Below are 21,647 nucleotides of genomic sequence, written 5' to 3'. Positions count from 1 at the left end.
GGGATTTTGAAAGAACAACTTCCGGGCTGAGCGAGGTTTACTTCCGGGTTATGCCCGGTCGTGGATTTCTGCTTGTTCCAGGGGCGTGAGGAGTTTTGCGAAGTTTCGGTAGGTGCGAAGAGAGGAGAGCGGGGGGAGGCTGGTGCTGGTGTGATTTCCAGCGGGAGGTCTGGGAGGAGGAGGAGGAGGAGACGGAGTAGGAATAAGAATGGTAATGATTCTTTGCATGAACCGTATTGACCACGCGCCTCGATTCATGTAATGTATATTTATATGTCGAAGTTTCTAAAGGAAGCATAACACTGACGTCTCTTTGCAGATAGCTGTGAAATATATATGGGGCAATAATGTCACAAGAAGATCCAACTAATGCTTTAAATTAAGTTAAATCAAAGTCAATGCTTTAAGAAATACTGAATATCCAAATAATAGCAGTTTTCTGGATACGCACAACTTCCTTACGTTTAGTGTGTCGGGCTTTTTTTTGGTCATAGATAGAGAACTTCATGGAATTTGCGAGGTCGGAACTCTTATTAATGAAGGGTGCGATGCTTCGCATGTTTAGACGGGAAAAAGTCCAGCATATCCTCATTCTGTATGTTGGGAGTTGTAGGACTTTTTTTCCCCGTCTAAACATGCGTGGGATTGCACCCTAATTTACAGTGAAATCCTTTGCATGTTTAGACGGGAAAAAGTCCAACAAATCCTCATTCTGTATGCTGGGAGTTGTAGGACTTTTTTCCCCGTCTAAACATGCGTAGGATTGCACCCTAATTTACGGTGAAATCCTTTGCATGTTTAGACGGGAAAAAGTCCAACATATCCTCATTCTGTATGTTGGGAGTTGTAGGACTTTTTTTCCCCGTCTAAACATGCGTGGGATTGCACCCTAATTTATGGTGAAATCCTTTGCATGTTTAGACGGGAAAAAGTCCAACAAATCCTCATTCTGTATGCTGGGAGTTGTAGGACTTTTTTCCCCGTCTAAACATGCATAGGATTGCACCCTAATTTACGGTGAAATCCTTTGCATGTTTAGACGGGAAAAAGTCCAACAAATCCTCATTCTGTATGCTGGGAGTTGTAGGACTTTTTTCCCCGTCTAAACATGCGTAGGATTGCACCCTAATTTACGGTGAAATCCTTTGCATGTTTAGACGGGAAAAAGTCCAACAAATTGTCATTCTGTATGCTGGGAGTTGTAGGACTTTTTTCCCCGTCTAAACATGCGTAGGATTGCACCCTAATTTACGGTGAAATCCTTTGCATGTTTAGACGGGAAAAAGTCCAACAAATCCTCATTCTGTATGCTGGGAGTTGTAGGACTTTTTTCCCCGTCTAAACATGCGTAGGATTGCACCCTAATTTACGGTGAAATCCTTTGCATGTTTAGACAGGAAAAAGTCCAACAAATTGTCATTCTGTATGCTGGGAGTTGTAGGACTTTTTTCCCCGTCTAAACATGCGTAGGATTGCACCCTAATTTACGGTGAAATCCTTTGCATGTTTAGACGGGAAAAAGTCCAACAAATCCTCATTCTGTATGCTGGGAGTTGTAGGACTTTTTTCCCCGTCTAAACATGCATAGGATTGCACCCTAATTTACGGTGAAATCCTTTGCATGTTTAGACGGGAAAAAGTCCAACAAATCCTCATTCTGTATGCTGGGAGTTGTAGGACTTTTTTCCCCCGTCTAAACATGCGTAGGATTGCACCCTAATTTACGGTGAAATCCTTTGCATGTTTAGACGGGAAAAAGTCCAACAAATCCTCATTCTGTATGCTGGGAGTTGTAGGACTTTTTTCCCCCGTCTTAACATGCGTGGGATTGCACCCTAATTTATGGTGAAATCCTTTGCATGTTTAGACAGGAAAAAGTCCAACAAATTGTCATTCTGTATGCTGGGAGTTGTAGGACTTTTTTCCCCGTCTAAACATGCGTAGGATTGCACCCTAATTTACGGTGAAATCCTTTGCATGTTTAGACGGGAAAAAGTCCAACAAATCCTCATTCTGTATGCTGGGAGTTGTAGGACTTTTTTTCCCCGTCTAAACATGCGTGGGATTGCACCCTAATTTACGGTGAAATCCTTTGCATGTTTAGACGGGAAAAAGTCCAACAAATCCTCATTCTGTATGCTGGGAGTTGTAGGACTTTTTTTCCCCGTCTAAACATGCGTGGGATTGCACCCTAATTTACGGTGAAATCCTTTGCATGTTTAGACGGGAAAAAGTCCAACAAATCCTCATTCTGTATGCTGGGAGTTGTAGACTTTTTTCCCCCGTCTAAACATGCGTAGGATTGCACCCTAATTTACGGTGAAATCCTTTGCATGTTTAGACGGGAAAAAGTCCAACAAATCCTCATTCTGTATGCTGGGAGTTGTAGGACTTTTTTCCCCGTCTAAACATGCGTAGGATTGCACCCTAATTTACGGTGAAATCCTTTGCATGTTTAGACGGGAAAAAGTCCAACAAATCCTCATTCTGTATGCTGGGAGTTGTAGGACTTTTTTCCCCGTCTAAACATGCGTAGGATTGCACCCTAATTTACGGTGAAATCCTTTGCATGTTTAGATGGGAAAAAGTCCAACAAATCCTCATTCTGTATGCTGGGAGTTGTAGGACTTTTTCCCCCGTCTAAACATGCGTAGGATTGCACCCTAATTTACGGTGAAATCCTTTGCATGTTTAGACGGGAAAAAGTCCAACAAATCCTCATTCTGTATGCTGGGAGTTGTAGGACTTTTTTCCCCGTCTCAACATGCATAGGATTGCACCCTAATTTACAGTGAAATCCTTTGCATGTTTAGACGGGAAAAAGTCCAACAAATCCTCATTCTTTATGCTGGGAGTTGTAGGACTTTTTTCCCCGTCTCAACATGCGTAGGGTTGCACCCTAATTTACAGTGAAATCCTTTGCATGTTTAGACAGGAAAAAGTCCAACAAATCCTCATTCTTTATGCTTGGAGTTGTAGACTTTTTTTCCCGTCTAAACATGCGTAGGGTTGCACCCTAATTTACGGTGAAATCCTTTGCATGTTTAGACGGGAAAAAGTCCAACAAATCCTCATTCTGTATGCTGGGAGTTGTAGGACTTTTTTCCCCGTCTCAACATGCGTAGGATTGCACCCTAATTTACAGTGAAATCCTTTGCATGTTTAGAAAGGAAAAAAGTCCAACAAATCCTCATTCTGTATGCTGGGAGTTGTAGGACTTTTCCCCCCGTCTAAACATGCATAGGATTGCACCCTAATTTACGGTGAAAACCTTTGCATGTTTAGACAGCAAAACGTCCGCATTGCTGGCTGGGGCATGCTGGGAGTTGTAGGATGTTTAGCTGTCTAAACATGCATAGGATTGCATCCTTAATCTTTCTAGGTCTTGTTTGTGTGCTCCCCCATCCCTTTTTTGGGGGTACATACTATCTGTGCGCTGGTTAGTGTATAAAGCAGTGATCCACACATATTAGGAAAAATTGTATTTTTATTTAACGCAGAAGGAATAGCAGCAGATCAGGGTTTAGCTGGTGAAAGATTTCACCTTCAACCATATAATATATCCCTTCCTTTAAATGCAAGTGCCTAGAGACTGGAACTGAATTTGGGTCACTGAGAAACAAGAGTGAGGTGTCAGCTTGCTCAGGGGATCCTGAGGTTTGCAAATATAATTTTAAAAACAAAAACCTAAGAGGGTAATCCCCATAGCCCAATGAGAAATGAGCATGCTCAATAGCTGTGGAATATCAAGTGACAGTTGGAGATGAAAAACTGGGGAAGTGGGTGGAGGCTGGAATATCTTGGAGGAAGGTCTGGCTACTTGGTATCCTGTATAGGAGCACTCCTCTGAGAAGGTGAGGATATGCTACAGTATTTTTTGTAGGTCCTACTGCTTAGTTACCACTTCCCAAAATATCTTAGCTTTTTTACATTTCCACAACATGTGGTAAAAGTCAGCATTTGGAGTGTGGCGAACAACACCCATTTCCTGAGCTGTGTTATTGAAACATTTTTCATACTTTTTATATGCTGAGTATTTGTTATAGTGTTTTACATAAACAAATATTGCTGTTACAGTAGAACAGAAAGACAGCAGCCTGTAGGGCTGGAGATGGACACAGAAACAAATGGCATAATAAAACACTCATATACGTGTGTGCGGGTGTCTGGGTCCATTACATTTCATACAGGGATTTAAAACAATGCCAGTTGTTAGAGATATTGACTTGGCTCACATGTAATGCCGATTCCTGGGTTAAACACTTCTGCTTTCTTGCCAGGTCACAAGACAACCCAGGAATGCCTTGTTCCCGGGTTGCTGTTGTGATGTGTGAACATGCCACTCTGGGTTGTTTAGGGTTAAACAACCCGGAGTTTTAACCCAGGATTTATTGTTGGGTTAAAACTCTGGGTTGTTTAACTCTGAACAACCCAGAATCCTAAACAGGGAGCTCTCCACACTGTAGGATTTTCTTTCCTGCCCCACATGTTTACTTTAGTATGAATTTAACAGTGCAGTACTATGCATATTTACTTGGCAGTAAGCCCCGTTGAACACAGTGAGATCTTAGTAAACATGGATAAAATTGCACTAAGACACTAACATCTGCAATCCTGTGCACACGTACCTGGGAGTAAGTCCCATTGAATTCAGTGGAACTTATGTCTGAGTAGACAGGCACAGGATTGTGCTGTAATAGGTTAAAATTAGACATTGGATCAGTCTGTTGTTAATTGAGTAATATTATGAATACCAGAACTGTCATATAAGATTAGGGATTATGTCTCTGCTATTTGTGTGCTTACATTTCTTTATTATTCTACCTGCTTTGAAGATGGATTAGATGTGTTTGCATACATATATGTTTTCAGTAAAATAAGATTAAAACGCCAGTATCTTTTATTGGGACCAGCCAAAAAGAACAAAATAACATTTGCAAATACTCAAAAGCTTGCACACTACTTTGTAGAATGGTCTTATTTTACCATCATTGCCACGTTGTCCCTACCCGTTTGGGGGAATAAGTGACTAAGCTGGTTTGGACTTACATGTTTTATTGTATCTTTATTTCTTGTATTGGTTTTTATTTGATAGTTCTCTATATTTTTAATATGTTGAAAGCCACCTTTGGCACTTTTCAGGTTGGAACAGTGGGATATAAATTTTTAAATGTACTATGGTGCCCCCCTTGTTCTCCTACCTTTCCCCATGGTTTCAATGGAAGGTTGTGTGATTATGCCACTGTTATTCAGAAAATCTAGTCTGAGTGTAGGTTACTCAGATGGTCATTGATCCCCAAGCTCTGAGGGTTGGGTAGGTTGGGAATACAGAGAAATGATCTGCCAGACTTGTGTACTCCACCTCATTCTGCTACCCCTTCTAGGAGTGGAATTTGTGTTAAATGCAATCTTTTGCTCTCTGGAATCTTGATCTATTTGTTATTAGATGTTTATGAGTGTTTTCTCCTTTTCTACTTCCTGAAAATAGGCACCGTAAAATAATTGTTTTGGTATTAGGATTGCTTAGTTGGGGGAGTTCTGTTGTGCTACCTCCAGTACCAGAGGCAGTGAGCCTATGTACACCAGTAGCTGGGGAACATGGGTGGGAGTGTGCTGTTGCGCCATATTCTGCTTGTGGGTTCCTGGTCGACAGCTGGTTGGCCACTGTGAAAACAGAATGCTGGACTAGATGGATCCTTGATCCAGCTGGCTCTTCTTATGTTCTTATTTTGTATCAGTTTTTCTTATAAGTTGCCATTGGGGCTGAAAGGCAGGAATATAAATGAATGAAATAGATAAGTGAGCTGTTGCCCGCACTGTACAGATGGCTGTATAGTAGGAAATTAAGTAAAGGTAAACTGTAGCTCAAAGATTGACCAGGTCATTTCTCTGGGTATACTGTGAGGTCCATCGAATCTAGCAACTTGATTGTGAGTGTGGTAACTTATCTTTCATCAAATCCCACACTGAGCAGGGGTTTGTACTAGATGACCTCCAAGATCTCTTCCAATTCTATGATCTTATAGCTTTAGTTCTAGCATGGGGAATGCCATTTCACTGATGTTGATAGATTTACAGTGTATTCCTATGTATACTCAGAAGGGAAGTGCTGTAGTTCAGTGATGGAGTACCATGCTTTGTATATAAAAGATCCCAGGTACAGTCCTCAGCATCTCCAGGTAGGGCTTGGGAAGATCCTGTCTGAAACCCTGGAGAGCTGCTGCCGGTCAGTGTTGACATTACTGAGCTAGATGGGCCAGTGGCCTGACTCTGTATAAGGCAGCTTCCTATGTCCCTCAGTAAACCTGTGTCCAATTGGACTTGTTTTCTGGGAAGCATGCTTACAAATGCAGCGTTGGGCTTCAAATCTATGCACGTTTCTAAGTAGCCATGCATATAATTACAATGTTAAAGTACAACTTTATGACCATTTCTGAGTTTCTTCTTCTTATGATGATAAGAGAGGGACGAATTAATAGAAACGTCAAGTTCCAACAACTGACCTATGATCAGAGCTAGCCATTACAACAAACGTAAGGAAAAACATTCCTGTTTCCTGTTCTTTCTAACCTCATTCTTTGGTGCTGTCCACTCCAGTCCGCATTTGAGCTAAAAATAGTGTGATTTAATTCACTTCAGACCTCAGGGGAACCCCATACTAGTTAAGATCTGAGTTCTTTGACATAACTTGGTTGTGGATTCAGTGGGAAGCCAGTTTACTATACAGTGCTTATTGCTTATGAACCTTTATTCATTTCGTTTATTACATTTCTAGACCGGCCCATAGCTGAATCTCTTTGGGCGCCTCATCTGCCCATAGGATAAGCTTAAAGTTTATCCTCCACATATCATTGTCGGGCTTAAATTTGGAAGAAACCCTACCTACTTTGTGTGGGCATGAGCGCATCATGCTGAATGGAATGACTGACATCTGAAGCTGTGATTCTTGCCAGAACGGTTAGGCCTGAAATGGGCCCTATCTTGTGAGCGAGCATTAATTTCTTAGCATGGAAGCATTCTGAGACATGACAAGCAATGCAGACACAATCATATACAATTTATAATGCCTATAAAATGGGTCCTGTGTGAACTCTCCAGCGGTTGGATTCTACAAGTGGAATAGTAGCTACTTTTGAGTGAATGAATTCTATATTGGTTGCTAGCAGAAAAGCAATCTAATGGTCATGTTTGTTTTCTTGGCCACTGCACCACCTTGTGGGCATTCATATGTTGTTTTGTTATTGCCGGATACGTTCTAAATGAATCGAAGACATCATGTGTTTATAAAGCCGACGTGTTTAAGGGCTCCCAGCCCTTGTGCAGCCCTGACATGTATAAGGGTGTTCCAGCCCTCGAAATCTAAGCCAAACATTGGTTGATAAACTAACACCTCAATTACAGGGTTCTGGATGGAATGTAACCGCTGACAATTTTTTCATCAGTGCTCCAAGGATTAAGGTAAGAAAAAGCTGACTCTGGTTGGCACACTGAAAAAAACCCAGCCAGAAATTCCCCCGACGCTGCTGACACCTTTCTGTGCACTGGGGCTGGTGAGCCCTTAGAAGAGTGCCGGGTGGCTGCAGTGAGCAAAACTGTCCGTTACATCTGTCTCCGATGGCATTGGTGGGTGAGTGGGTGAAATTAAAATTGGAGTTCCCTTGCTGCAGCATGCTCTTTTCAGCACTGTAAGTCCACCAGGGATCTGTCCTCTTGTTCTCTATAAAGTGGCATGCACATTGATGGTGTGGTATAAGTTGTCGTTATTCTTGACTGGTCAACTGACTGGCTGTAACCAAATGCTCCAGGAATGCCACTGTGGAGGTAGTAGCGTACCTTTGTATTGCATTATGGTGTCATTTGTTAGAGAGGGTTGCTTGCCCTTCAGCCCTGCAGCGGCCAGGGGCAAGCATAGTACATCTGGAGGCCAACCTGTTGCCCTCCAGGGGTCTTGGACTGCAATTCCCATTTTTCCCAGCCAGTGTGGGCAATGGGACGGTTGGTCTTGTAGAGTGTTGGGTTAAGGCCAGGGTACCAGGTTCAAATCCTCACTCAGCCATGACATTCATTAGGTGGTGATGCGCCAATCACTCTGTCAGCCTAGCCTACCTCACAGAGTTATTGTGAAAGTAAAATAGAGGGCGGGGAGTAGTGTGCTGACCTTGGGAGAAGGGCGGAATAACATTGTAATAAAATAAATAATTACAGTTCTTTTAAAAAAGTTTATCTCACTGTTTCACAATAGCACCTGTCTAATTTGTTTTTGTAACTAGCATAAATATAAAGCATATTGATGATCATTCTGTGTTTTTTCCATAACTTCAGTGCTTTGAAATATTTAAGCTGTCAATTACCCTTTTTTCCTGCCTCACCCTCGTTGCGTGATTTATGGAACCTGCATAAGCTACAAGTTATTTATCTCTACCACTTTCCTTGTCTGCTTTGAGCCAGGTCCAACCCATGCCAATTTATATTTAGCTTTTCACGAGGTCAGGAATCCCTGCTTAAATCTAGATATTTTCCAGGAACTTGGGCTGCTTATTTTGTGCGTGTCTCTTTTTATATATTGTTTCTCTTTCATAACGGAATACTTAAAAGTTTGACCAATTGATAAACAGTATTCTGCATACTGTGTTGTTATGAGTGAATAAAACAAGGAACCAAAAATGCTTTAGCATGGTTTTGATCCTGCCAATGGAAGCGGGCCTGGGGCCGTCCGTAAGAATAGCTGAACAGGCCAAATCGTAGAGCAGCCTTCCCCAGCCTGGTGCCAGTGGCCATCCTGGCTTGGAATTATGGGAGTTGTGGTCCAACACATCTGGAGTGTGCCAGGTTGGGAAAAGCTGCCATAGAGCCTATTGAGGAGTTTCAGAAAGCTGGAAGGGGAGGTTGTCTAATATGGCTTTCAGGCCTGGAATAGTCCACTCTTTCCTCAATGCTTTGTGACGGCTCTGGTGGCTGATGAGGTGGTGGCGATTGCAAGTTAGACCTGCAGCAAAATGTAGCAGTATGCATCATGCCTTTTCAGGATACCAGGCTGCCATGCCCTCTGCCAAGATACTCCCTTCTGCTCCCCTTCTCCTGGTTTTTCTCTCCCGCCCCCAACAGACAGTGTTCTGTGGCCACTAAGCATGATCAGTCCACACTGGGCTATTTTTGTCCCCCACCCCTTCAGTTTTTTATTACTTCTGCAAACCTCTTTTTTGTCGATGGTGCCATTTAGACCAGGGATAGGCAGACATCAGGCTTGCAGGATCTACTTTATTTTTTATTTTTTTTACTAGAACCCTGAGATCTACCAACTGAAGTCTGCTGCAAAAGACATAGCCCTATAGTCCTGTTTGGATGTTCAAAAAATAGCGTAACACGCGGTCTGGGCCACACCATCTAGTCCCCCCCCTGACATCGCGAGGTTAACGCAGGGGCCCCCCTCCAGGTGTTGCCATGTACGGCGTGAACATCTGCATGTAGGTCTCCATGTGATCCGGACCCCCAATAACCTGGGGTTCAAGATCGCATGGAGCTCTGGGCGCATCGGCACTCTCCCTACAGACATGTGTGGTATATATGCAGTTGCCCCCCTGGGGGGGGGCTACCTCATGCATGTGATGTTTGGGGTGGGGCTACACAGGGCGGCCCTCCTCCCCTCTTATGTGTTAAGGTAAACAATTTTGAAGGGCTTTAGAATGAAAGAATCCTGAATCTAGGAATTTGTTTTGAGTACCAGAACTGAATGGAGAACTAAGGAGAGCCCCGCTGGATCAGACCATGGTTCCATCTAGTTCAGCATTCTGTTCACACAGTGGCCATGGGAAACCCACAAGTAGGACATGAGTGCAACAGAATCTTCCCGCCCATGTTCCCCAGCAACTAGCTCACAGTCCTTCCACTCAAAATATCCACTCCTAGTTACTTTCTTCATTTCAGCAGTATAACTTAACTTTTTGTTGCTAGGTTAGCTCAAAAAATCACAGAAAATGTGTGCCTTTGAGCAGATCTAATAAAGGTATTACGCTAATATGGATTTTGGAATTTTTCTTACAGCCAATGTGGCTACCTTTGCTTTTTAAACGTTTTTTGCTGCTATTAAGTTATTGGGAGTCAGAAATCCTTGCCGATCAACTGTATGTAAATCACCCAGAGATTTACCAGTCGACATCTACTTTTTGCCCACCCTTGGTTTAGACTTCAAAGAATCTGTACTCGGAGAATGCTGTTCATATGTAGGGTTGATAAAATGGGCTAGGAGACAGTTAGGTCTCCCTAGGGGGGATGTAAAGCTCTTCCATTCAGCCCACAAGGCAGTGGAAAAGTACTGGCAATATCCTATTTACTCAACAGCGCTCTCTTCTGTGGAAGAAAAGAAGCGCTATTTCTGCAAGGGGCTCTTTAACATCACGAGGTTAAAGCCTCCAGCCACGGATAATGCTGCTTGTTGTAAATATAAATAAGTCCTCTCTTGAAATTTGGTGGAACAGTCCTGCTTGTTTTTTCCTCTGGGCAGACGTCATGTTGGGGAATGATTTGGCAATGGAGACAGAGAACGTGCTCCACCGTGATTTGAGTGGCGAACTAGTGGAATTGGCAGAACAGCTCAATGGTCTCATGTAAATTGAGGCGTCTGGGGAGAAGGGGCTTTTGGGGAGGGGGCGTTGTTGTTTTTGCTCTGTTTGCACAAGGGAGGAGTGCAATCGTTGCACATGTAGGTACCATGAGGATGGCTGCTCTGATACATTGCTAATCCTTGGGACTTAGGAAGCTGTCTTATACTGCCAGACTGTTAGTCCGCCTAGCTCTGCATTGTCTGTACCAGGATACCAACCTAATTTGCACTCCCCAGACTAATAGGCAGGTCGGAATGCAGTTATCCTTCCCCGAATGTTGCGACGGGACTTCTCTGCTCAGAAAAATGCAGAGAAAGCCATGTATTTTTTAGGAAAATGCTAGTATTTTAGGGGGAAAGGCGTACGATTTAAATGCAATTTTGGTGTCTTTTTTTCTCTCTCTAAAAAATGGCAGAAAACAGGATAGCAGGGATTTGTGACTGAAATAATGTGAAACTAACATGGACTAGAAATAGACTGATGTATGTTTCACTAGGTAATGGTCTACATCCTGATCTAAGGTGGGTTGCACAGCTACCTTTTCTTTTCGTTAGGTCTTTTTTCCCTTTTCTGCCAAGAAGTCTTCCTCTGACAAAGGAAGGAAAGGTTGCGTGTGGGCGGGGGAGCTGTATCTGCTGATATTTCCTCCTTTCCCCTATAATTGAGAGTGAAGCAGGAGTCCTGTTCTCCTTTGCATCTGTCTAACCTCTGTCACTATTATTTAAAGACAAAAAAAACAACACACACACCAGCAAAAAGAAAAGAGTCCTTGTTTGATGGATGTTAGATGAAAGACCGCTTCCATTGGGACTCTTTCCACTGGCAGAAGAAAACGTTCCATTCATGGTAGGGATGGTTGGACACCTGCCAAGGGACCACACGACAGCACTGACCAGAGTCTTCTAGAGCACTCCACCTCTTCAGCTGTCAAGGGCTCCTTGGAGGCCTCTCTCAGTCTAATCCAGTAGCCAAGTCCAGACACAGACAAAGGGATTCTTTTAAAAGCTTTATTCCTCTTTTACAACTTAACAACTCTACTGTTACTAACTAGATATGAGCAGCAGAGTACCTATGCCCTATTTTGGAACAGTTGGTCCCCGTTTGAAAGGGAATCACTGGCAGACCCTGAACTTATGGGCTAGGGAGAGTCCCTCCCCTTTTCCCTTGGATCCTCTGGGCGCAACCGTTGTTTGCGTGCCAACCGGGCACTATGCCTCCTTTCCGTGCCCTCCATTTGGCGCCGCTCCCTGCGTCGGCGTCGCGTGTCCAGCAAGTCTTCTTCCCACGCTCTCTTACTCCCGGGACTGCTATCTATGCCAGGAATGCCGGTGGGAGGAATCTGTGCCACCTGTTGGCCCTGGGAAGGATGAGCGCACTCCTCTCCCAGGAGTGGCTGCTCTTCCTCAGAATCAGAACTACTCTGGGATTCTATGGGCTCAGTGTCCACCCTGACATTTGAAACTTGCTTGTTCCCCCTCCTCTCGCTCTCGACCAGACGGTGGTGGTGGTGAGAAGGAGGAGCAGTAGATTCCCCTGCCGACTTGCTCACTTGCTCTCTGCCTATCAAGCAAGCAAGTGGGTAGCAGTGATGAGAAAGAGGAGGCGGAGCGATAGATAGCAGCTGGTGACGATGGTGGTGAGAAGTCAACTCACTGTGGGAGGGGGCCCACCCAGGATATCTTGCTCAAGGGCCCTCCAAAACCTAGAGCTGGCACTGGTTGGATCCAGAGGTTTCCTTCCGCAATGTTAAAATGGCTTCTCATGTTCTTTTCATCTTCAGGCAGCCAGAACGGAAATAACTAGGTGTTGGAAAGCAACCTAATCAGTGGCACTAAAGATTATGGTAATTAGCTTTGATGGACATGTTAATGCAAGAATTGCGTCTCGCCAATGGTCTTGCACATGTTAACAAAGACTCCTCAGTCAGACTTTTTCCTAAAAGCGCTAGCTTGTTTTGGACAGATGTACTTACCTTGTAAAACTTTCCATCTTTCTGGGGTCCTGATACGAGATTTGAGTAATCTCTGCTGACATTTAAGGACACATGTTTACTGTTCCGTGGCCTGATCATATGCTTTTTGTTTTATTTGTCTGTAAAATACGAAAAAATCTATTAAAGTGGGTCTCATGTTTCAGGTTACAATTAAATACGTGTCTTGGAAATGAATGGTCTTCAGTCTTTTCAGAGCCAACACGAGGGACTAGAAACACCTCAGATGAAAACCAAAAATTAAGCATGGGAGCATTATATATCCTGCATAGATCCCTCAAACTCTGCTCAGTTTGTATAAACAAGTCAATACTAGCACTGTTCCATTACAACAGGTCTTTCAGTGCTAACCATGATTTGAGCCTCCCCCTTGGAAATAATATTTCACACTCCTGTTGGCTCCTGAAGTCATGACACACACACCCTTCCCCAGGTCTAATGATTGTCCACGGCAGGTATAGTGGCTAATCATCAGTGTACTGCAGGCGTCCCCACGTTTTTTGGATGGTGGGCACATTTTGGAATTTGCTGTGAGCAGTATCTCAAATGTCTAAACAGTGGGTTGCTGCTTTGGCATCTGCCTTACATGTCTATGGATCTTAGGCTGTGTCTTATTCAGCAAAAACCTTCGCTTTGTGTCTATTGGAGACTGCAACACCTCTTTAATAAGGGATTGTCTAATTCAGGTAATTGCCGACAGTGGAATACAGCTAATGCTTCTTTTTTTTAAATTGCATTTATATCCTGCCTTTTTTCCTCTTGCAAGGAACCCAAGGTGGCTTATGTAGTCCTCTCCATTTTATCCTCACAACAACCCTGTGAGGTAGGTTGGGCTGAGAGTCTGTGACTGCCCCAAAGTCACCCAGTGAGCTTCCATGGCCGAGTGGGGACTAGAACCCAGATCTCCTGGCTCCCAGTCCAACACTCTCACCACTACAGCACACTGGCTCTCTTTTAAACATATGTTTTTCTTTTAAACATATGTTTTGGCAATGTCCAGTAGTTGCTTCTTTTTGCAGGAAGGTTATTACACAGAAATATTTTTGTGCTGGAACAGTCTGTAATATTCACTGATGTACACATTGTAAAAAATTATTTACCTGCTTCATGAAATTAACAAATGGTCAGTGTAAATGGATTCTCTGCACCCTTTTGACAGCTAAAAGACTAATATTACAACATTGGAAGGAGAAACACCTCCCAGAATACAATGGACTGAGGACCTTACAATGCTTTCAATATCTGAATGGGTAGCATATAGACACCGCCTTCAAATGGATACTTATTTGGATATTTGGTCCATGTTTGTTGCAGGCCATATATAATTGCTAGAAAGTTGTATGCATTTCATACAAATCCATGTATGTATATTAAGAAATGGGAAAAAGGTAAAAATATTTTGGGTGCCCGCAGGTGCTGCATTGGGGATCCCTGGGCTACTGCAAATCACTCCAAGATCTACCACTAGATCCTGATCTACCTTTGGCATACTCTTGGACTAGAGTGTTGGACTGTGGTGTGGGAATCGTGGGTTCAAATCTCTACTTGGTCATGAATCTCATTGGATAGCCATGAACAAGTCATTCTCTCTCTCAGCCTAACCTAACAAGGTTCCTGTGGGGATCAGTGTGTGACCAAGTCAGCATCTCCCAACCCAATGGAATGGCACAGGAACATGCATTCATTTGGGCTCAAGAGATTAAATTAGGGGTACAGAGTCTGAATCTGGTCCTCTGGGGTTCCCAGCCATGCCTCCTTTCCCTTTCCCCCAACCACTGGTCATCTGGTAGTTTCCCAGCTTTTGTGCAGTTTCACTCCCCTGACCCCCTTCTAAGATTGAAATGCTTCTCCTAAGCCTTAGTTACTGGCAATATGAGTTTTCAGCTGAAATATGCTGGTATTTGGGGGGATCTTGGCCCCTCTCCTTTTATCTTGGCCCCGCCCAGCACTGGAATATGGCCCCTGAGAGCTCTGAGATGGAATTTGGCCCCCGCAACAGCCCTAGATTAGATGGAGAAGCAGATGACCTAAGACTGTATTTTTATTTATTTATTATATTTCTATACTGCCCCATCGCCGAAGCTCTCTGGGCGGTTTACAAAAGTTAAAACATTAAAGTGCATATGCAAAGTTTAAAAGCCTTTTACATAGGAGCGTAGGGACAGTATTTACAAACAACATATAATTAAAATAAACTTTGAACTAAAAACAAGCATAAATTAAAAAAAATCCAACAATAAAACACAGCTTGAAACAACACAGCTTAAAAACAGTATGCAAGAGTCAGCAAAAGGAGCAAGGAATAATATGTCCCAGGAATATAAATATAATATATATTAATATAATAATATAAAAAGGAATAATATGTCCCAGGGCATGGTCTGAAGGCACATGAGGCAGCCACCTTGCCGAAGCTAAGCAGGTTTGGGTCTGGTCAGTGCTTGGAGGGGAGACCACCTGGGAACCACATGTCGCCACCTTGAGTTCCATGATGGAAGAAAGGTGGGATATAAATGTAAGAAATAAATAATAAAATAATAGGGTCTTTAATGCCTGCTTAAAAACCTTCAAAGAGGTCAGCAGGTGCATTTCAACCGGCAGGTCGTTCCACAACTGAGGGGCGGCAAAGGAAAAGGTCCTCTTGCGTGTGGCTGCCAGTCTCACATTAGGCAGCCGCAGCAGAGAGCCCTCCGAGGACTTAGGGGGCGGGCTGGGATGTAGGGGAGAAGGTGCTCCCTAAGGTACCTTGGACCTAGACCTAGTATTTGATTTCATACTCCTCAGAAACTGGAGAGGAAGGAGTCAGTTTCCATGCACAGTCAGACTCCTTGTTAAATACAAAACCAAACTTCATGCTTTTTCCTGACTCATTTGTTAATCCTATTATGTGTCAGCGAGAGACACGCACACAAGACAACTAGTTTTCCAGTAAAGTGATTTAATTGAAATCTAGGCAGCTGCCCATCAGTGTCATGTTTCCTTGTGGAACACGATATGTCTGTTTAATAAATGGAGTTCACCCTTAATACCTTTCTCCAAATAATTGGTTTAGATCTTAATGGTGTTTGCTTAGCATTTTTTCCAGCCAACTTCTCTCCCAGCGCAATTGCGCTATTTTTTTCTCCAGTTGCTGTATTATCCTTCTGCTTGAAGCCTAATATTTCTTGCAGGGCAATTGCTTAATTCCCTTGATATCTCTCCCCCCTACACCCAGCTTTTCTGTGTGTGCTTTCAGAATGATTTTTATTCATGACTTTTCTTCCCAAACATTTGCAAACATAATGGTACTCTGTGTGTGTGTGTGCGTGCGTGCACGTGTGCGCATGTGTATGCATGTGTAAACTCTGCCTTGTAACTAGTCTCAAGATGGAGATAGTAAACTGAATGAATTAGTCATTGCTAAGAGCTGCATAGGTGTAAATCTGTTACCTGCAGCAGCTAGCAGTGACTAATTCATTCAGTCTGCAGTCTCCATCTTGAGACTTGGTCTAAAATGCAGACCTCATGGGCACGATATCTGTCTAATTTTTGTACTCTTTTGTCTTCTCCCATCCACTGTTTTTTGTACCATCTAGCTCTGGATTCCTGAACATGGAGCCCATGCACACATCCTATGGTGCCTTCCAGGCTCCCTGCCACATGTGGATATTGTTAAAAGATTTTTTTTAAAGCTCAGAGAAGCTGGCATGTTGCAAAGCAATGGCCTGGCCTGTAGCACCAATGTGCCAGCTTAGACTCCACTCAGTATCTTGGCCAAGCTATCTCTCTGAGCTTCAGCAGTTTGCTTTCTGTGGAATGAGTGCTGGAGCAGAAAATTGTGAGATCAGAAGAGTAGTTTTGTGTTCTGGAGCTCAGACCACATCTCCGTTCTTGGGCATGTTACTGTTCCTCACCAGTTTGCCTTTGGGAAATGGGTGTTTTGTGACTGGCCACGCCTACTATGGCAGCCATTTTGTGACTAAGCAAGCCCATTCCATGGCAGCCATTTTGTGAGAGTACTCACAACAATGAAAACTTCCAAATGTGCTCCCCAGCCCAAAAAGGTTGGTGGCCCCTGATTTAGCCTGATGAAGAGTTCTGGAGAACTTGAAAGCTTGCTCACTGTTCTGTGATGTATTTACTTTTTTGGTTGCTCCTAATAAAGACTGTGGGTTTTAAGAGTCGGTCATGGACCAACATGATTATCTCCTCTCTATTTTTACCTGTCTTGTAAGTTTCAGAGACATCACCTTGCCGACAAAGGTCCGTCTAATCAAAGCTATGGTTTTCCCAGTAGTAATGTATGGCTGTGAGAGCTGGACTATAAGGAAGGCTGAGCGCCGAAGAATTGATGCTTTCGAACTGTGGTGCTGGAGAAGACTCTTACGAGTCCCCTGGACTGCAAGGAGGTCAAATCAGTCCATCCTAAAGGAAGTCAACCCTGAGTGCTCATTGGAAGGACAGATAATGAAGCTGAAGCTCCAATATTTTGGCCACCTAATGCGAAGAGAAAACTCCCTGGAAAAGACCCTGATGCTGGGAAAGACTGAAGGCAAAAGGAGAAGGGGACGGCAGAGGATGAGATGGCTAGATAGCATCACGGATGCAATGAATATGAACTTGAGCACGCTCCGGGAGAGAGCGCAGGACAGGAAGGCCTGGCGTGCTATGGTCCATGGGGTCACGAAGAGTCGGACACGACTGAACGACTGAACAACAACAACAACAAGTTTCACTGAATTTAAACTTCCCATGGAATCATTAGCCCTGATCCAAAGACACATGCAACTAGTTCTGCATGTCCAAGGAGACCATAAAAGCTTTTGGGGTTGAGCTTGAAATCTTGTGGTCTTGGGCCAAGATCTGCCTAGCCTTCTAAGCCATTTTGATCTGTGTATCCAGAGGCCCCTGGTGCCTTTCCGTTCAGTACAGCAAGGAATGAATCTGCAACATTGCTCCCTCTGATTGACAAGCTGTATAAAACGTCTCGATTTCTCCATTTAGCCCGGTAGTATCTATTTTAACTGCCAGGGGCAATCTATGATCTCAAATACAGGCCTCTCTCATTGCCTGCTCCCTCATCCTTTTAACTGGAGTTGTTGGGGGTTGAACCTGCGACCGTCTGCGTGCAAAGCATCTGCTCTACCACTGAGCTATAGTCCCTCCCCTTAAAGCTCTAGCTCTGCCTGCCTAAAGCTCTGGCTTCATCAGCTAATGTTTTGGATCCCAGCCATTGTTCCTCTCTAGCAAATTAGTGATAGTGTTTGAAATGGTGGTATTTTTTGCTTCTTCTTTTAAAAATCCAAGACATCAGAACATCTTATTTCTCTGTTGTCCTCTGCTCTCATTCCGTATCCCTCCACATTTTCGTTCTCTTTTGAACATGGCTGATGGTCAAGAATGCTGGGAGTTGAAGTCCAGAACATCTGGAGGGAACCAGGTTGGAGAAGGCTGGCATAGTCTGTGGTCAACCAGTTCCAGTCTGTAGAAAATAACTGAACTGAAGCTTGCCTCTTTAAACAAATTTAATTTGTTTAAAGTTCGTAACTGTTGGATCATAGCTAAAATCCAGTTGTTGTGGTTTTATATATTACAGCTTGCATGTCTTATTACGGTATGTTTCATAACTCATTCTAAACATGTCTCCATTCTATGGCTGTCTGCAGAGGTACACGAAACATGAATTCGGATGATGAGCTCGTAACTTATTTTGATACTTGTTTTTAAATAATTTATTTTTTTGTGTTTTAATTATTTGCACTTGATCTTTATTATAAAATTGATGAAATATATAATTAATACAACAGATTATTATAATATTAGTTGTGGATTTGGCTATATGTATCTCAGACATTTGATGGAACATCAGTCCAATAATTGTATTTGAGAAATTTTAAACTTAAACCTCCCTCCATCCCATATTTGCTAATAATGCTTCTTAACATTTATTAAGCTTGAAGGAATGATTTATAAATAATTTCCATTTCTCCGTTTGTATATACCTTGTCAGTCAGCTAAGTTAGACTTCTAGCCCACCCTAAAGGCTCAGAGGACTCACCTTTCCTTATCTTATTTTGTAGGTTGGCTCTTAACTTGCTGCTTGTGTGGTGGCTGAAGAGCTTTTAGGACGGGCTACAGGTAAATTTATCCTGAGGTCATGCCCCCTCTCCGTATATACTATGGAGTTGCAAAATAAAATAAAAATAAAAATCTGATGGATCAAGTTTATTAAAGTTGGCTGTCCAGGCTTGGTATTTTTGCTTCTGTGGGTGTATGGCTCGACCCATGAGGTCAACTTTGAAAGCTTTGCAGGAGGATTTACTTCATGATTAGTTTTTAAAGCAGTTACATACCTTACACTTTGGTATGGCTAGGGACACATGTTCAAGGCACTGACAGTGTGTATGTTACATATTTTACTTCTTTTCTTTTAATGTAATGACTCAACCTGTATAGGCAGTTAGAAACTGAGACATGTACTGCTCTCTTCCTTCATCATCCTGCAGTGATGAGGTGGGAATAAAGCTTCAGCTTTTAAAACATGAATTCTAATAGAGGATAAGATGTGACAGAGCAGAAACTGAAATACCAAGATGCCACCCCAAGATGCATTATTGGAGGTAGACACTGAACACATACAGTTGACTGTGTCTTCTGCCATTTCGTAAATAACTTGATTAAATAACTTGATTTAAAAAGAGCCACTAACCTACTCTTTACCATTTTCTTTATTATGTATTATCTTTATTACTGAGAAAGGGTCCTGTGCCCTGTTGCTCTGGGGGATAACATTCTTTGTAAGAGAGAAAAATGGAGCATGCAAGTCCTGTCTCTCTTGCAGGCCTCCTAAAATGTTAAGAATTATCAGTAAAGGTCAACATTCATCAACTGTCTGAGGTTTACCATTTTAAAACATATGGCTATATTAACAATAGTATTATATATTAATAGTGGCCTGATGAGTATTATTTACTACATTTATATCTCACCTTTTCTCCAAGAAGGTAGCATATATTGTTCTTCCTCCCTCCTCATTTATTGTCACAACAATTTTGGGAAGCAGAGAATAGGCTGACATAATGCTAACCCATGATATGGGTTGTTGAATTCTAGGTTATCATGTTATGCAAACTTGGCCATGCTAACAAACCATGGTTTGTTAATCATGAACAACCCAGAAAGAGAGCCCATGGTTTGTTGTTTGGTTGTGGACTCTGGCTTTGAAACCATGGGTTGTCATTACATGTGAACCCAGAACCATGGTTGTTGATAGGTTATTTCGCCAAGCTACAGAGGCGGTGGACAAGAGCAATAAAAAGAAAACACAGCCACTGTACATGCCAATACTTCAGCACTGTAAAGGCATTTGGGATACAGGGAGGAAGTGGGCAGGAGGAGGAGGGAAACAAACAACCCGGGCATTGAGAAAATAAATGACAGTTGGTTCAGTTGTATGCCAGACAAACCGTAGGCAGGGCAACAAACCATGGGTTAAATAAACATAAGTCAGCGTTATGTGCAAACAAGGTCGCTGTGACTGCCCTAGGCTCACCCTAGCCCAGTACTCTGACTCAATACCTTACTGTAGAGTAGCAACTAAACCCAACACTGCTTTATAACCAGTGTGAGAGCCAGTGTGGTATAGCGGCGAGAGTGTTGGACTGGGAGCCAGGAGATCCGGGTTCTAGTCCCCACTCGGCCATGGAAGCTCACTGGGTGACTTTGGGCCAGTCATAGACTCTCAGCCCCACCTACCTCACAGGGTTGTTGTTGTGAGGCTAAAATGGAAGGAGGGTTATGTATGCTGCCTTGGGTTCCTTAAAGAGGAAAAGAGGCGGGATAGAAATGTAATAAATAAATAATAAATAATAACCCTGCTTTGGTTCTGATAGTGTTAGCTTTCACTAACAAATTTACACAGGACAACATGTCATTGCGTCAGATTAAAAAAGAAATATGTCCCCATGTTTACAGGTGGAAGACTTCTGATTTTGCTCATGAACTCTCCTTAACTCACGATGCACCCAGACTTGTCTCCTCATCTGCACAGCGAAGAATGCAATATTGCTATCCGTTTGCTGAGGGAGTGTCACAAGGAGGTAAGAGTTCCGACAAAGCCCAAAGCACCAAAGTGTCTCCTGAGATAAGATGCTTATTCCAGGGTCCTACAATTAGATGAGAGAGCCTCAAGGCAGTAAGACCATGAAATGGCTAAATTCTCCCTAAAGAGCATGCGTGCTTCTCTGACTCAACAGCAGACAGAACTCTGCTGATGCCTTGAGCAAGTAAAGCAAGTTACAAATGGGCGAGCCTGCCCATTTTCACAGAAGTAAATTTCACACCATCTTTCCCCCTGCATACCTACATATGTTTATAAGCTGGCACATTAAGGGTAATCAAAAGGGTTTATTTATTCATTCATTCATTCATTCATTTCATTTCTATACCGCCCAATAGCTGAAGCTCTCTGGGCGGTTCACAGGAATTAAAACCACAGAGTGCAGCATAAAACAATATAATATATGACATCTTAAAACCACAATATATCAGTACAACCAAAATAAAACCTAGCGCCAATGCAGAGATTTTAAAATACAGATTTAAAACACCAGAGCTAAAAGATTAGGAAGCTAAAATACTGGGAGAATAAAAAGGGCTTCACCTGGCACCGGAAGGAGAGCAGCGTAGGTGCCAGGTGAACCTCTCTAGGGAGTTCATTCCACAGCCAGGGGGCCACAGTAGAAAAGGCCCTCTTCCTGGTAGCCACCCGCCTCACTTCCTTTGTCAGAGGCTCTCTGAGAAGGACCCCTGAGGATGATCTTAGGGTCCAGGCAGGCACATATGGGAGGAGGTGATCCATCAGATAACCTGGCCCCAAGCTGTTTAGGGCTTTGTTAATACCAGCACTTTGAATCGGGCCTGGAAATGGACCGGCAGACAGTGCAGCTGGAAAAGTACTGGCATAATGTGATCTCGTTGGCCAGTCCCCGTTAACAATCTTGCTGCCTTATTTTGGACTAGCTGAAGTTTCCGGACCATTTTCAAAGGCAGCCTCACGTATAACGCCTTGCAGTAAT

At 43.1% G+C, this 21,647-nt stretch overlaps 1 protein-coding gene across 16 annotated transcripts in view; it reads left to right on the top strand.

Annotated features, from left to right (window-relative positions):
* The first annotated feature begins 45 nt into the window (after nt 1–45).
* Nucleotides 46–21,647, top strand: part of CMC2 (C-X9-C motif containing 2) — a 69,990-nt gene continuing 48,388 nt past the window's right edge. For 5 of the 16 annotated variants that reach the window (XM_084811962.1, XM_084811963.1, XM_084811955.1 and 2 more), the window contains exons 1-2: nt 46–108; nt 20,545–20,669. In XM_084811962.1, coding sequence (XP_084668088.1) covers nt 20,589–20,669 — 81 coding nt within the window. In that variant the 5' untranslated portion in view covers nt 46–108; nt 20,545–20,588. Of the gene's footprint in view, nt 212–7,384; nt 7,459–12,364; nt 12,445–17,291; nt 18,185–18,650; nt 18,709–20,544; nt 20,670–21,647 lie in introns of those variants that run through there. The other 11 variants (XM_084811957.1, XM_084811968.1, XM_084811956.1 and 8 more) reach the window with 8 other exon arrangements.

This window comes from Heloderma suspectum, chromosome 8 (genome assembly GCF_057233095.1).
Source record: "Heloderma suspectum isolate Gila_16-S chromosome 8, 16-S_ref, whole genome shotgun sequence".
Classification (NCBI taxonomy): Eukaryota; Metazoa; Chordata; class Lepidosauria; order Squamata; family Helodermatidae; genus Heloderma; species Heloderma suspectum.
The sequence above is the reverse complement of the archived record's forward strand: the minus strand, read 5'-3'. Positions and strand labels throughout refer to the sequence as shown.